This window comes from Nannospalax galili, unplaced genomic scaffold (genome assembly GCF_000622305.1).
Source record: "Nannospalax galili isolate Female #2095 unplaced genomic scaffold, S.galili_v1.0 scaffold1328, whole genome shotgun sequence".
Taxonomy (NCBI): domain Eukaryota; kingdom Metazoa; phylum Chordata; class Mammalia; order Rodentia; family Spalacidae; genus Nannospalax; species Nannospalax galili.
This window is the reverse complement of record NW_008358795.1, coordinates 1,158,875-1,175,203: the sequence shown is the minus strand read 5'-3', so window position 1 is coordinate 1,175,203 and position 16,329 is coordinate 1,158,875. Positions and strand designations below refer to the sequence as shown.

General features: G+C 49.5%; 1 protein-coding gene across 1 annotated transcript; it reads right to left on the bottom strand.

The window, feature by feature from the left end:
* Positions 1 to 11,710: 11,710 nt before the first annotated feature.
* Tmem151a (transmembrane protein 151A) lies at positions 11,711 to 16,323 on the bottom strand. Its single transcript, XM_008822257.1, has 2 exons — positions 16,158 to 16,323; positions 11,711 to 14,063 (listed from the first exon to the last, which is right to left on the bottom strand). The coding sequence occupies exons 1-2, from the start codon at positions 16,230 to 16,232 to the stop codon at positions 12,732 to 12,734; spliced, it is 1,407 nt and encodes a 468-aa protein (XP_008820479.1). The 5' UTR covers positions 16,233 to 16,323; the 3' UTR covers positions 11,711 to 12,731.
* Positions 16,324 to 16,329: the final 6 nt, after the last annotated feature.

The window sequence follows — 16,329 nt, the reverse complement described above, 5'->3', positions numbered from 1 at the left end:
CAGGGAATTCGATGCTTTCTTCTGGCCTCCGTAGGCATTGCATGACACAGGTGCAATTACATGCAAGCAAGCAAAACACTGGAGTTACCTAAAATTAAAAAAAAAAATTAGGATCCATTAGAGATGGCTCAGTGATTAAGAACACTGGCTGTTCTTACAGAAGACCCAGGTTTGAATCCCAGCACCCACATGGCAGCTAACAACCATCTGTAACTCCAGTTCCAGGGGATCTGACAGCCTCTTCTGTCCTCCTCCAGCATTGCACAACATGGGTGCACTTACATACACAATATGTGCATACAGGCAATACCTGCATACACATAAAATAAAAATAATAAATAAAATTTAAAAAAGAAATAAAAAGAACAGAAAAAATATATTAAAGCCAGGAGTGGTGGTGCATGCCTTTAATCCCAGCACTTGAGAGGCAAAGGCAGAGGCAAGTGGAACTCTGGGAAATTGAGGCCAGCCTGGTCTACATAGTGAGTTCCAGGCCAGCTGGGGCTACAGGAGACCCTGTCTGAAAAAGAACAAAAAAAAATAAAATAAAATAAAAGATTGATTTGGGGGGCTGGAGAAATGGCTCAGTGGTTAAGAGCACTGGCTGCTCTTGCAGAAGACCCAGGTTTGATTCTCAGCACTCACATGACAACTAACAACTGTCTTGTAATTTCAGTTCCAGAGAAATCAGATGCCCTCTTCTGACCTCCTTGAGCATTTCATGACATGAGTATACTTACAGGCAATACACTTATACACATAAAATAAAAATAATAAAATATTTTTTAAAAGATTGTGAAATTGACAGGATTTAGCATCACCATGGAAACAAATCTTCAGACATATCTGTGAGGGCTTTTCTAGATTCAGCTAATTGAGGTGGGAAGACCCACTCTAAATCCCTGTCTGGGTGACCCGATCCGTGGACTGGGATCCTGGACTGGACCAAGAAAGGGAGCTGAGCAGCAGCATTCTCTCTAGGCCTCTTCCCAACTGCAGATACAGTGTGACCAGCTGCCTCCAGTGCTTGCTGCCACAACTTCTCAGCCATAACAGCTACTATGTAGCCCTAGCTAACCTGGAACTCACTATATACACCAGGCTGTCCTCAGACTCACAGAAATTCGACTGCTTTGCCTCCCAAGTCCTGAGATTGAAGGTGTGTGCCACCACGCCTGGGCACAAGCTTTGCTACTTAATGACTGTGGGACCACAGGCAAGTTCTCCAATGGCTCTGAGTTTGTCTGCTCATCTGAAAAAATCAGCTTTCTGCCAGATGTGGTGTGGTGGCACACACCTTTAATCCCAGCATTCAGGAGACAGACAGGCGGATATTTGTGAGTTCAAGGCCAGCCTGGTCTACATGAATTCCAGGCCAGCTGGGGCTACAGGGGACCCTGTCTCCAAAAGGCCAAAAAAAAACCTACTTTCTCTAGCAGTTATTCAATCCACAATCTGTCACTCATCTGCCTGGTCACTCGTCTCTTCAGTGTTTAATGAAATGCTACCATGGGAGCTGGAGAGATGGTTCAGAGGCTAAGAGCACTGCCTGCTTTTGCAGAGAACCATGGTTTGGTTCTAAGCACTCATATGGCAGCTAATCTTCTTCTGGCTCTGCCCAGCATTGCATTCACGTGGTACACTTACATACATGCAGGCAAAACACTCATACACATAACATATAAATAAATAAGTAAAATTATAATAAAAGAAATCTTGCCATGCATTGGACTCTGCTCGGGGTCAGGACACAAAAGTTGCCACAGAGGAGATCAGCAAGAGTCCATATAGTGAGACCACTTGGGGCACTGCCCATGCAACAGAAGATGGGGCCTGAATATAGGTGGCTGTGGACATGGGAAGGGCAGAACTGAGAGGTGGTGGACACAGAATTGAGCAAGACCCAACAACAGACTGAATGGGAAGAAGAGGAGGAAACTAATGATAGCTTTTGAGTTTTGACTTTACACTTGGGTGGTGTCATTCGTTGTTTTGAGGACACAGGGGAAGCCTCTCTGGAGAGGTATCATATGGTCAATACTGTGGTTTCTCCCTGTCACATCTCATGCTGAAGTTTGACTTGCAGTGTGGCAATGCTGAGAGGTGGTGAGGCCCGGTGGGAGGTCCTTGAGTCATGGGAAGCATGCTAAGACAGTCATTTTGCATATGTTGAGTTTCAGGTATTTGAAGGTCACCCCTGGATTGCCCAAGACAGCTGGACACTCAAATCTGGAACTCCATACAGACAGAGGTCCAGGCTGAAAGTGTAGGTCTAAGTGCTGCTGGGAGAATCTCAGAACTAACACAGCAAGTCCTGATATTCCCACACTGGCTTCCCAGTTTCACTGGGGAAATAGACTGGACTAGTCTGTTTTATGCTGCTATAACTGAATATCACAACTTGAGTAATTTATATATTTATTATTTTAATCCAGGTCTCCCTGTGGCCCTAGCTGGCCTGGAACTCACTATGTAGACCAGGCTAATCTTGATTTCACAAAGATCCACCTGCCTCTGCCTCCCAAGTGCTGGGATTAAAGGTATGTGCTACCACACCCAGTGACACAGCCTGAGTAATTTGTAAACTTGAGCTTACTTACCTCAGAGTGCCGGAGGCTAGGAAGTCCAAGTCCAAGATGCCACTGTCTGGTAAAAGCCTTCTTGATAGATCAAAACATGTCAAAGGGCGTCACATGTGAAGACAGAGCAAGATTCTAGTGTGGGTCTCTCTTCTTGAAAGCCACGCTAACCCTATCCTAAGGGTCCCATCCTATGACCTTAGCATTCATGGTCTCATCTCCTGTGTATGAGTGCTTTGCCTGCATGTATGTATTTGTACCGTGTGTGTGCAGTGCCCACAGAGGCCAGAAGAGGGCATCAGAACCATTGGAACTTTTTTAAAATTTTTATATTTTATTATTTTTTTGTGTATGTGTGTGTATATTGCCTGCATGTAGGTAAGTGCACCCGTGTTGTGCAATGCCCTCAGAGGACAGAAAAGGCTGTCTGTCGGATCCCCTGGAACTGGAGTTACAGACAGTTGTTAGCTGCCATGTTGGTGCTGGGATTTGAACCCAGGTCTTCTGCAAGAACAGCCCGTGTTCTTAACCGCTGAGCTATCTCTCCAGCCCTCCATTGGAACTTTTTAAAGGGTTTGAACTTGATATTTTTGTTGTTTTGTAGTCCTTACTATGTAGACCAGGCTGGCCTAGAACTCATTATGTAGATTAGGCTGGTCTCAAGCTCAGGGATCCACCTGCCTCTGCCACCAGAGTTCTGTGATTAAAGGTGTGTACCACCACTGTTTGAACTTGATCTTTTTTTAAAAAATATTTTATTTATATTATTTTTATTTTTTTATGTATATGTGTGTATTGCCTGCATGTGTCATGCAATGCCTGAGAAAGACAGAAGAGGCTGTTGGATCCCCTGGAACTGGAGTTACAGACAGTTGTTAGCTGTCATGTGGGTGCTGGGATTCGAACCTGGGTCTTTTGCAAGAACAGCCAGTGTTCTTAACCACTGAGCCATCTCTCCAGCCCCATAAACTTGATCTTTTTAAAAATATTTTTATTTATTGCTGGGTGTGGTGGCACACACCTTTAGTTCCAGCACTTGGGAGGCAGAGGCAGGAGGATCTCTGTGAGTTCGAGGTCAGCCTGATCTACATAGTGAGTTCGAGGCTAGGTGGGTCTACAGGGAGACCCTGTCTCAAAAAGACCAAAAAATTTTTTTTATTTATTTTTCTTTTATGTGTATGAGTATATTGCCTACATGTATGTGAGTGTACCCGTGTTATGCAATGCCGAGGAGGTCAGAAGAGAGCATAGGATCCCCTGGAACTGGAGTTAAGGAGAGTTCTTAGCCACCATATATGTACTGGGAACCGATCCCAGGTCCTCTGCAAGAACAGTCAGTGCTCTTAACCACAGAGCCATTGCTCCAGCCCCTGAACTTGATCTTTATTAATAGTCTTTATACTTTTACAGTCTTTTCCAAAAATTTTATTCCATTTTTATTTATTTTGTGTGTATGTGTGTGAATGTATGTGTGCCATGGCTTGTAAATAGAGGCCAGAGGACAGCTTGGAGGAATGGGTTCTCTCCTTACACCATGTAGGTCCTGGGGACCAAACTCTGGTTGTCAGGCTTAGTAGCAAGTGCCTTTACCCACTAAGCCCTCTCAGCAATTCTATACTTTTTAAAAAATTTGTATTTATTTGTCTTTTTGAGACAGGGTCTCCCTGTAGCCCCAGCTGGCCTGAACTCACAGAGATATGCCTGCCACTATCTCCCAAGTGCTGAGACTAAAGTCATACACCACCACACTTAGCCTTATTTATTTTTGATTTTATGTATATGAGTTTTATGCCTGCATGTGTGTAAGTGCACCCATGTCTTGCAGTGCCCTCAAAGAACAGAAGAGGGTGTCGGATCCCCTGGAACTGGAATTATGGACGGTTGTTAGCTGCCATGTGGTTACTGGGATTCAAACCTGGGTCTTCTGTAAGAACAACCTGTCTCTGCCTCATCAGTGCTGGAATTACAAGTATGAGCCACAGTGACTCGCTTTTAGGGATTGAGTTCAGATCCTGGTACTTTTCTGACTAAGCCATCTTCCCAGTTCTCCAACTTTATTTAACAAGAGTTTTGTATTAGTCTGTGGTTAGGAATGGAACATAGGGCCTTAAACATAAGAAGAATTAATTCTCCTACAGAACCCCACTTGAAGCTCATTTGATAAGGTGATTTTTTGGGGGGAGGGAGTGGCTTCTTTGAGATAGGACCTCACTCTGCAGACTAGGCTGGACTGGAATTTATTTGTAGCCTGGGCTGGTCTGGAACTCATGATAATCTGCCTGCCTTCTGAGGGTTGAGATTACAGGCGTGTGTACCACCATACCCAACTTTTTTTTTTTTTTTTGAGTCAGGGTCTTACTATGTAGCCCTGACTGGCCTGGAACTTGTTATATAAACCAGGCAGAGTACTGCCTGCTAGGATTAAAGAAAGACTTACCACACCACACCTAGCACACACCCAACTTTTTTGGGGGGGGAGGGAGGTCTCCCGGAAGCCCCAGCTGACCTGGAACTTGCTATTAGACCACCTGTCTCTGCCTCCCAAGTGCTGGGATTAAAGAGGTGTGCCACCATAGTACACCCAACTTTTTATGTTTTTTTTTGCCTCTGCCTCCCGAGTGCTGGGATTAAAGGCATGTGCCACCACACCCGGCTCTTTTATATGTTTTTTAAAAAATATTTTTATTTTATTATTTTTATTTTATGTGTATTCGTGTATTGCCTGTGTGTAGGTAAGTGCACCCGTGTCATGCAATGCCCTCAGAGGACAGAAAAGGCTGTCGAATCCCTTGGAACTGGAACTATGGACAGTTGTTAGCTGCTATGTGGGTGCTGGGATTCGAACCCAGATCTTCTGTAAGAACAACCAGTATTCTTAACCACTGAGCCATCTCTTCAGCCCCTTATTTGTTTGTTTGTTTGTTTGGTTGGTTGGTTGGTTGGTGGTTTTTGAGAAGGGTCTCCCTGTGTCCCCAGCTGGCCTGAAACTTACTGTGTAGGCCAGGCTGGCCTTGATCTCACAGAAATCTACCTGCCTCTGCCTCCCAAGTGCTGTGATCATGCCTAACTTGGTAAGGTTTTTTTGTTTTTGTTTTTGTTTTCAGTGGTCACATCCAAATTTTGGAATAGGATTTTGGGTTACTAAAACCTAGCTGATGCTGGACTATGCTGACACTCTGGACAGAATCTCATCTGTGGTACGTGGAGAAGATGTAGTACAACTTTCATGTGAGGATGAGTTAGCTGGTCTTGTTTCCTGTTGACCTGTCTTGCTGGATTGTTTACCTCCGCCCCACAGGGGCAGCAGTACACCTTCCCCATTGTTGCTTGGCAGGTGTTCAACCGTTGACTTGATGCCAGTCCCCCTACTTGCCACTTCCCGATGCACCCCATAATATGGGACCTGGAGAACAGAAGGCAGCAGATAGAAGACAGAAAGGACAGCGAACTCATGAAACATGCAAGGGCCTGCCACCTTGGGAAGCCACACACCCAGTGGCTTGGGGACATGGATCTAAGAAGACCATAAGCGTACCAGTTTGTGGAATGAGGGAGGTGGCAGGGATCCTGGGGGAGCCGTGCTCAGGCCCAGTAGTCAACGATGAGAAGAACATTTCTTTCAGCTTGTTTGGCTCTTCTGTACTTGCTTAATACACAGCTCTATCACTTGGCTCTTCAGACCAGTGAACCCCGGGTGTGGCAGGAGCTCAGGGCGCATTCACTTAACACACGATTGGGTATCTATTATATGCTAGGCATTGTGCTGATGAGAGAGAGAGAGAGAGAGAGAGAGAGAGAGAGAGAGAGAGAGAGAAACACCTTTGTAATTACAGGCTGAGCAGTCTGAAATCAAATCCCAAATCTACAATAGTACAAGATCTGAAACTCTTTGAGTGCCAACATGAAGCCCTTCAGTAGTGTAGCGTCTCATGACAGTCCTGGGAAGGAGGCAGATGCTGTTGTTATTGCCATTTTGTAAATGAGAAAACTAAGGCCACCTAGGGGGTTGCATGGGCAGAGGCTTTGTGTCTTCGCCACTTGGTGGCCTCAGGGCTCGAAGAAGGCATAAGTGGAAACTCTGAGGACTCTGAGACAAGCGTTAGACCAGACCAAAAAGAACTTCCCTCTTTGCCCAGCTGGGGTAGTAGCTCAGTGGATAGAGTGTTGGCCTAGCATGCACAAAGCCCTGGGTTTCATACTCAGCATAAGACAGGAGTGGTGGTACGAACCTGTAATCTCAGCACCGAGGAAATCAGAGGTTAAAGGTCAGCCTTGTCTGCATAGCAAGTTCAAGGCCAGTTTGAGATCCAAGAGATGATTTTTCAAGTGAAACAAAGCAATGGACTGAAGCAATGGCTTCGTGGTTAAAAGTACTGGCCTGTCTTACAAAGGCCATGCCCAGTGGCTCACAACTGCCTGTAATTCCAGCTCCACAAGAGCTAATAACTCTGGCCTCTGCAGGAACCTGCACTTACATGTACATAAACTCCCCCAGACACATGCTATACATAATTAAAAGGAATAAAAATAGGGGAGTGGATAGATGGCTCAGCAGTTAGGAGTGCCTGCTGCTCCTGCAGAGAACTGGAGTTCAGTTCCCAAGACCCATCTTGGCAGCTCACAACTGCCTATAACTCTGACTTCAGGAGATCCAGTGCTGTCTTCTAGCCTTGGTGGGTACTTGGACGTACCTGCACATACATACATGCACACACATATACATACATAAAAATAATGAAACAGCGGGCGTAGTGGTGCACACCTTTAATCCCAGCACTCAGGAGGCAGAGGCAGGCAGATCTCTGTGAGTTCAAGGCCAGCCTGTTCTACATAGTGAGTTCCAGGCCAGCTGGGACTACAGGGAGACCCTGTCTCTAAAAAAAAAAAAAAAAAAAAAAAAGAAATCTTTAAAATAATAATAAAATTTGCCAAGCATTGTGGTGCATGCCTTTACTCCCAGGACCTGGGTGGCAGACAGACCTCTGTGAGTTTGAGGCCAGTCTGTTCTACATAGCAAGTTCCAGGCCAGCCAGGGCTACATTGGAGATCCTGTCTCAAAAAAAAAAAAAAGTAAAAATAAAAATAAAATCTAAAAAATACCCCCAAACAAAACAAAAATGAAAAAAAACAAAAAAATTTCCCATCATCCCTTTCACTATATTCTGTGGTTCAAAGCTCATGGTGAGCCCAGCACAATGGCAGAGGCCTTTAATTCCAGCACTTATAGAAGGTAGAGGCAGGCAGACTTCTGTGAGTTCAAGACCAGCTTGGTCTATACAGTGAGTTCCAGGCCAGCCAGGGTTACACAGTGAACCCTGTCTCAAAACGAAGACAAAAACAAAGCAAACAAATAAAAAAACAGCACATGGTGAGGCCCAGATGGAAAAAGCACTGAATTTATGACCGTATTTATTCCACCACAAGAAAGACCCCAATAAATGGCTTCAGCAGGTAACACTGTCTTGAGAAAACCCACATCTGACACATCACCACCATCGTGACTCGAGCCAATATTGTAAAAGGCAGAGCTCTTGTATCTGTCAATCAGCGGTGGCACTGGGCCCAGTTGCTCTTCGAAGTTTTGAGAAAGGGCACTGTTCTCTCCCATCCCTCGTGGTTTTCCTTCAATGGGACATTGACAAGCCTCATCTAGAGATGAGATCTTTTTTTCCTTTTGTTTTTTGAGACAAGCTCTCTTTGCAGTCCTGGCTGGCCTGGAACTCACTGTCCTCTGCCTCTGAGATTAAAGGTCTATGCCACCACACCCAATTTTTTTTCTTCCTTTCTCTTTTTTTTTCTTTTCTGTCTTTTTGAGACAGGGTCTTCCTGTTGCCCCAGCTGGCCTGGAACTCACTGTGTAAACCAGGCTGGCCTTGAACTCACAGAGATCTGCCTCCCTCTGCCTCCCAAGTGCTCTGACTATAGGTGTGTGCCACCACACCCAGCTCTTTCCTTTTTTTTTTTTTTTTTTTTTTTTTTTTTTTTTTAAGACAGGGTCTTATATAGCCCAAGCTGGCCTGCAACTCACTATGTAGCCGAGGATGACCTTTAATCCCTACTCTACCTTCCAAGTGCTTGTATTCTAGGCATGTGCCACCAGACCTGGTGGAGAGGTGAGATCTTACTCTCCCTCCCTGTGAAACTGGATGGGCCTTTATAATAACCTTGACCAAGGAAAGGGGCAGATGTGATACTATGTGACTTCTGATGCAGGGTGGAAAAAGTGATGCAATATCCCTTTGCTGGGTACACTTATCCACATGGCCATCCACCAGGTCATGAGGAAGCCCAGTTTACTTAGATACCATTTGTGGTTGGTCCAACAAATCACTCTAGTTGATCCCTTGACCCTCAGCCAGCATCAAGTGCCAGACATGTGCAGGGGCCTTCAGAGCGTCCCAGCCCAGCTCTGGAATCTTCCAGTGGAAACCCTCTATGTAGTGGGCAGAGATAGTATCCACTGTGCGTGCCTTGATTGGATTCTTGACCCACAGAAGCCAGAAGAGCTGGATTAGCTTGTTTTTTGTTTTAATTTCTTATTTTTATTTTACATGTATGAGTGTAATGCTTGAATGTATGTAAATGTACCCATGTCATGCAATGACCATGGAGGACAGAAGAGGGTGTCTGATTCCCCTGGAACTGGGGTTAGGACGATTGTTAGCATTCATATGGGTGATGAGAATCAAACCTGGGTCCTCTGCAAAGAGCAGCTAGTGCTTTTAACCGCTGAGCCATCTCTCCAGCCCCCAAGTCACTCTGTTTAGAATAATTTGTTATGTAACAGTTAGCAAAGGTTGCTGGCAATAAGAGATGAAGAAAAAAATATAACTCAAATAAACTAAGATTTTTACTCTTTTTTCCATTGAAGTCTGAAAGTAAGCAACCAAGTATGGAAATTCCTATGATCAGTTAGAAACCCAAGCTCTTTTTTTATTTTATTTTATGTGTATGAGTGTATTCTCTTCATGTATGTAAGTGTACCCATGCCTTCATGTGTGTAAGTGCACCCATATCCTGCAATGCCCATGGAGATCAGTAGAGGATGTCAGATCCCCTGGAACTGAGTTATAGACAGTTGTTAGTCACTATATGGTCTTCTGCAAGAGAAGCCAGTGCTCTTAACTCCTGAGCCATCTCTCTGGCCTGAAACCCAAGATTTTTTACTTGCTCTTACTATTCTTTGCACATGGCTACAATTTTCAAGGTTACCTTCAGATTCCAGATAACTGCTGGAGTTTCAGATATCACACACACATTCCAGTACAAATGCAGGATGAAACAGAAAGTACAAAAAATGCCTCTCCAGTACTTTTTCTATTTATTTATTTTTAATTATTTGTTTTTTATATTATGTGTATGAGTGTATTGTCTGTATGTATGTAAGAGCACCCGTGTTGTGCAATGCCCGGGGAGGTCAGAAGAGGGTGTCAGATCCCCTGGAACTGAGTTACGGATAGTTTTTAGCCACCATGTGGGTGCTGGGAATTGAACTGAGGTCCTCTACAAGAACAGCCAGTGCTCTTAACCACTGAGCCATCTCTCCAGCCCCCCCACCCCGCTTCTATTTCAAAGGGCATTGTTGAGAATCCCTTCTAACACCTCTGTATGTCTTAGAATTTTACATCACACAGTCACACCATATGTGCAAGTGGGGCTAGAAATGTTATCGTTTAGCTTAATTTGTTGCTGTTTGAAGATTGGAATTATGACAAAAGCTTTCTTGATTATTGGACACTATAAGGTTTTCAGCTTCCATTGTATGTTTGTTGATTGATTGATTGATTGATTGATTGATTGATTGATTGATACAGAGTCTCAAGTACTCTAGGCTGATCTTGAAGTTCATATCTAGAGGCGGATAACCTTGAACTTCTAATTCTCCTGCCTCTGAGTGCAGAGATGACATACATACACCACCACACTTGATTTTTGTTCAGTACTAGGAATGGAGCCCAGGACTGTGTGCATGCTAAGCAGGAACTCTACCAACTGAACTATATCCCAAAGCCAAGCAGCAAGATTATGGTTAAGTATCCTCATGTGCCTTTTCCCTTCTCAGCCACCTGCCATGACTTCAGTTTACCTCAGGTTTTTTTGTTTTGGTTTTTTTTTTTGTCTTTTTGAGACAGGGTCTCCCTGCAGCCCCAGCTGGCCTGGAACTCACTATGTAGACCAGGCTGGCCTCAAACTCACAGAGATCCGCCTGCCTCTGCCTCCCGAGTGCTAGGATTAAAGGCATGCGCCACCACGCCCAGCAGATTACCTCAGTTTAAAGACAGATTCCGAGGTCTGGTCTGGAGCCACAGGCCTTGCTTCTACTTCCCCCATGCAGCTCCATGCCAGAGTTTAGGAAATGGATTTCATCCATGCTTGTCTCTCATCCTAGGGCCCTTGCACAGTAGACATCGTGAACATGCAAATATGTCACTCTTCCCAGACATCTTTCTGTGCCCCTCAGGAGGTGAGGCCCTTCCTTTGCCGGCCCCTCCCCCCACCACTTTCTTCTTATGAGACAGGGTCTCACTTATGTAGCTCTGGCTGCTCTGGAACTTGCTATGTAGACCAGGCTGGCTTTGAACTCACAGAGATCCCGTCTCTGCCTCCCAAGTGCTGGGATCAAAGCCATGCTCCATCGTACCTGGCCTTGTTCTATTTCTTAAGATTCCGTGCTGGCTTACCCTGGTTCCAGTTTTGTGTCCCCCAATATGCTTGACATCCATTGCCCTAGATTGATCAATAGCCACTAAGGGAACTGTATTTGAGTCACAGGCCATAGTTCTCTCCCTGGGGTAGGGACATCACTTTCTTAGTCCTCTCTGCACCCAGCAGGAGACTGCAATCCGCCCCTGGGCTGGAAGAGGAGCCACCTCTGTAATCCTGTAATCGCCTGAGAAGTAAATGATGAGGTTGTCAGTACTGGGGTTGAGTGGCATCAGTTACTCAGGTATCTCAAAGCTGTGTCTCAGAGTCCCTGGGCAGGGGAGGGAGGGTCAGTTTCTGCTTACCAGAATGTTAGAACCCACCTCTGAGTTCCCTCCTAGAAGCCACTATTGACTCCATTGTAGCTCAGTGAACTTGCAGCCATGGCCTTGGACATCCCCCTCCCCCAGGAATGCACATAAGAAAACTCCGTTTCATAACTTTATTTAATTTTCTCTGTCTCCTCCCTCCCCTGCCAGCCCCTGAGAGGGGGTAGAAGCCCCAGTTGGAAGGGAAGGGACTACTCTTTCCTCCCCCAGGAGGGATGGTGTCCCCTAGCCAGGCTCCATGGATGGGAGAAGCAGGGGCCTCCAAGGCAAGGCAAGGGCATCATGGAAGAGGCAGTGGCCAGGGCCAAGCCTCACAGATGCCCTGTAGTCCTGCATCCTATGGATCCTCAGGGAGGTGGAGAGCAGAGAAACCTGGAGGAAAGATGGGGACAAGGCTGGGGTTTGTGCGTGACTGACAGAGGCAGACATGGATGTTGGGAGGCTGGAGCTGCCGGTGATGGGACCCTGAGGGGGGAACCCTGGGTCACAGGGGAAGCTGGATGTAGTGAGGGTGCAGTGGGCACCAGGGAGATCAGGGGGGAGCTGAGGGACAAGGCTGTGCTCTGAGAAGTGGGTTCTGGTGGGGGGGGGGCTGTGCCCTAAAGTCCAGGAACAATCTAGGCAGGGCCAGAGGGTGGAAGCAGGAAGGATGGAAACTGCTGGGCAGCTGAAGCCAGCTGTCCAGCCTCAGGGCAGCCATCCCAGCTGGGCATAGCCCCAGGCCACCAGTTTGTGCTTCTAGGTTGCAAGAGGGCTCCCCATGTAGCCTCAGCTATGGCAGAAAAGTAGGCAACTGTGACCAGGACTCCTCTCCACCTCAATCTTTCTGGAAGCTTCTTTCCCTGCCCAGCTTCATCTGCTATCACAGGGGGTAGAATATGGTGGTGGTTGGGGGAGCCATGCTGGGGACAGATCACAGAACTTAGGTGGCTTTCACTCCCCCCCACCCCCAAATGACCACAAGTCACTGCATTTTAGTCTAAGAACCCCACCCCATCCCACCCCCACCCCTTGTGCGTGGCTGGTCTGTTTTTCCCTCCTGTTTTGGACAATTATTCAGCCATCCAAGGCCATGGTGGGATGGTGAGGAGAGGGACACTGCTCTGGGGCTGAGGTGTGCTCAGCGTGCACCCTGCCCATCCCCCCGGCAGCCGCTGTCCCCATGGACGATGAGCACCGGGAAGTAAAGGGCATCCTCATAGCATGGAGGGCTTTCCAGGGGCTCCGTGTCCTCCCCACGCCGTCCCAGGGGGCCTCCACTCAGGCTACGGAAGACCCCTGGGGTAGCCCGACCCCCAGCACCCAGGGAGAGGCGACTGCGACTGAAGGGCAGGCGGGGCCCACTGGGCCGGGCAGGAGGCAGGGAGTTGCTGCTGACCGAGCGCCGGCAGCGCTGGCAGCCTCTTAGGTAGGCCCCGGAGCTGGCACCCATGACCACAGCCTCGGAGTAGCTGGGCACCAGCTGCCGGTTGGAGCAGATGTGCCACTCGAGCTCGGTGAAGTCCACAGTGGCCACGCGGGAGAGCGGGGGCCCGCTGGGCACAGCTCCCGGGGGTGGTGAGCTGGCACCGAAAAGCTTCTCCACCTGGTAGTGGACGTGCGCCGTCCCGTAGGCGGCTACCACGCGCAGTGGCCAGGACAGCGTGGCCGCGGACACCAACCAGAAGACCCAGGCTCGGGCGTACCAGGGTGGGCTGCGGGGGTCTGCGAAGACCATGAGGGACTCTCGGAAGTCCACGTCCTTCAGATGCATGCCCTCCCGGGCTTCCAAGTAGTCATCCAGGCCCTCGTTGGCACTGAAGAAGCGGGCTCTCTGGGTGAGGTACGAGGCCTCGGCCTCGGCACTACCGAAGCTGAAGCACTTGGTGAAGCGCAGCCGGGTGGCCGCATGGTCAGCCAGGCCCACGAGCTCCTTGGACACGTCTCGGACACCGTGTGCAGAATAGTCAAACTCGCCCCGGGCCGTGCGACTGTCGGCTCTCTCGTGGTAGACCTGCGTGGTGGTGTAGGCATCACCGTTGCGGTAGCGGGTGATCTGGCGGGTACGGCGCACGTAGTGGTAGCTGGTGGCCTTCCACCAGACGCACGGCGGTGCCTGCTGCAGACGGTGGATCAGGGCGAGCACTGTGTTGGCGTCGGTTCGAGGCGCCTGGCAGGAGCGCACGTGACAGTGCCAGCACTCTGCCAGGTAGAGGAGGTAGAGGAGGGAGACAAAGGCCAGAGGGATGTACAGGTAGCCATCCGAGCAGGGACTGGCTGGGTAGGTAGGCGGTGGGCCTCCTGCCCCCCGAGCCAAGGCAGCCTCAGGCCCGAGGACCAGGCGGGGCACGGTGGCCAGACGACACCAGGCCACCACAGCCCCACAGGCATGGATGAGGAGCGTCAGGAGCAGGCACTTCCAGTGAGACTCTCGGCACAGAGAGCCTCCCAGGGACTGCTTCAGGGGCCGCTGCTGTGTGTGGGTAGAGAGAGGGGAGGCACAGGTCAGTGGGGGACAACCATGTGAAGAGATGAGGCCCTAGGCCCCATTTGACTTAGCAGGAAACTGAAGCCTGGAGTGACTGAGGTACATGCAGCAAGCTTCACAGTTGAGTAGCTCCCAGTGTCCTGGCAGGACTCAAAAACCTTATTTACCTGCCTTGAGCCTGCTGCCCTGAGTGTCCTGCTGTTTCTCAGCCAGAAGCCCCCTAAAGGCAGACAGAAGGGATAGCCCCTTACACTGGCTACTGAGAGATTTGAGTTCTGGTTGCCCCCGCTCTGCTTTTAATTTGCTCTCTCTCTCTCTCTCTCTCTCTCTCTCTCTCTGTGTGTGTGTGTGTAAATGGGCTATGGAGCCCAGCTATACAGCACCCTCCATTTACAGTGCACTTGAGAAGACCATCTACTCTGGCCCTCAGTTTCCTTATGTGTACATCTGGTTGTTGAGGATTCCATGAAATCACATGTATGAGCATCTTAGCACAGGGTCTGGTCTGGCCCTGCAAATAAACACTGTTGCTGTTACCCTGAGACTCCCACTGGCCTCTCTGTTCAACTAGGGATGGCAGGAGACTAAGTCAGAAGACAGGGGGTGGGGAGCTGGGGACTGGGGAAGTGTGAGTCTCAGTCAGTGCTGGAAGGAGATGGAGGGGGGCTCTTCACCCTCAATTTGTGCTGAGGTTAGGGAAGGGACACAGTTTCTGGGGCCACTCCTTGACCCAGAGTGCTTGGCACATCTCCCATGGCAGGGCCACCTCTGCTCCAGATGTCAATGGGGAGAGAAGGGAATGGAGTGATGGGTAATTGGAAGGGATGAAGTGGATAGTGTAGAGGTGGGATTCTGGGGTGATGTAGCCTATCCAGCCCCTTGAGAGGTCCAATAGGAGAGGGGATTGCCCTCAGTCTCACCCAGGGCACCCCAATTCCATTGTGGAACAACCTTACAGGTGCACTGTGCCACCTAGACCTGCACCAATCAGGTGCACACACCCACTTGTTCACAGTCCTCCACAACATGTGTTCATCACAGACCCACCCACCACAGAGGAACACCATCTCTTATCCAAAACCAGAACCTCACCTATTCTTAGAGCACAAGCCTCATGATCATAGATGTACCCAAACACACAAGACCCCTTCATTACTGGACATACATGCACATCTGTGATATACTGACACCTAGACATGTCAGACCCTCACCTGACCTCAATGCATATCCCCCACCCTAAGCAACCTGACACCCACATCCACACCTCACCCTACACTGGGGAGGCTCTCCAGCAACAAGACAGTCATACCCACATTCACACTCCTGGGTGAAGACCCAAGGCCAGAGGCCCACCAGAGCCTCACCTGGATACAGAGCATCTGTGTCCCACTGAAGTTGGAGCGAATGCACATCCAAATTCTGTCTCACACACACACACACACACACACACACACACACACACACACAGACCCCCCCTCACCACCCTGTCTCCCACACCACCACCTACAGGGTAGATCTTCCTAGCTAGGATTGAGGAGGGGTCCTCGTGGGAGTTCCAGACAGTGGAATGGGCTTTCAGGCCTCACCTGGGATGGAGGGGAGGGGGGAGAAGGGTATCAGCAGCTGCTCCCTTCTCTTCCCTTCTTCCCTCCCCCATCCCTAGTCCCAGCCACCGCTGCTGCATTGCAGGCACCGCCCGATACCTCGTGAGGAATTGGGCCGGACTGGGGGCCCTGACCCGGTGGCCCTGCCAGTGGGGGGTGGGGGGTCAGCATCTCAGGCTGAGCTATGGAACCAGGACGTGTGGGGGGGCAGGTGCCAACGTCACAGGATCTAAGAGGATGGTTGAGGGGGCACCGAGGGCGGACATCGCCCCCACATTCCTGCCCAGCCATTCCTGCCTTGCTCCACGCAGACCCCTAAGCCGGGACCCCAGCCAGAACGCGGGCACCCCGATGACGTCATTGCTGGAGGGGCAGGGGCACTTTTCTCCTCCATCCCTCTCCGGGGGTGGAACCTCATCTTGTCCCCTTCACCTCGATCTATCCCTGGTTCTGTCCCCACGCTCGGGGCCCGTACCTCCTCCCGCAGCGGCTCGCCGTCCGGGATGAGGGCGGGCACCTCTCCGCCGTCGCCACCGCCGCCCTCGGGCATGGTGTCTTGGCTGCTCGGGCGGCCCCGACCCGGGCCGGGGGCATGATAAGCGGGGCGCGGATAGCTGCGGCGCGGCCCCGAGGGGCGTCCGCTCGGT

Coding starts and splice junctions, on each gene's coding strand:
- Tmem151a (XM_008822257.1), bottom strand. CDS start 16,232: ATGCCCGAGGGCGGCGGTGGCGACGGCGGAGAGGTGCCCGCCCTCATC. Junction 14,064..16,157: donor GCGAGCCGCTGCGGGAGGAG/GTACGGGCCCCG, acceptor ACCCACACACAG/CAGCGGCCCCTGAAGCAGTC.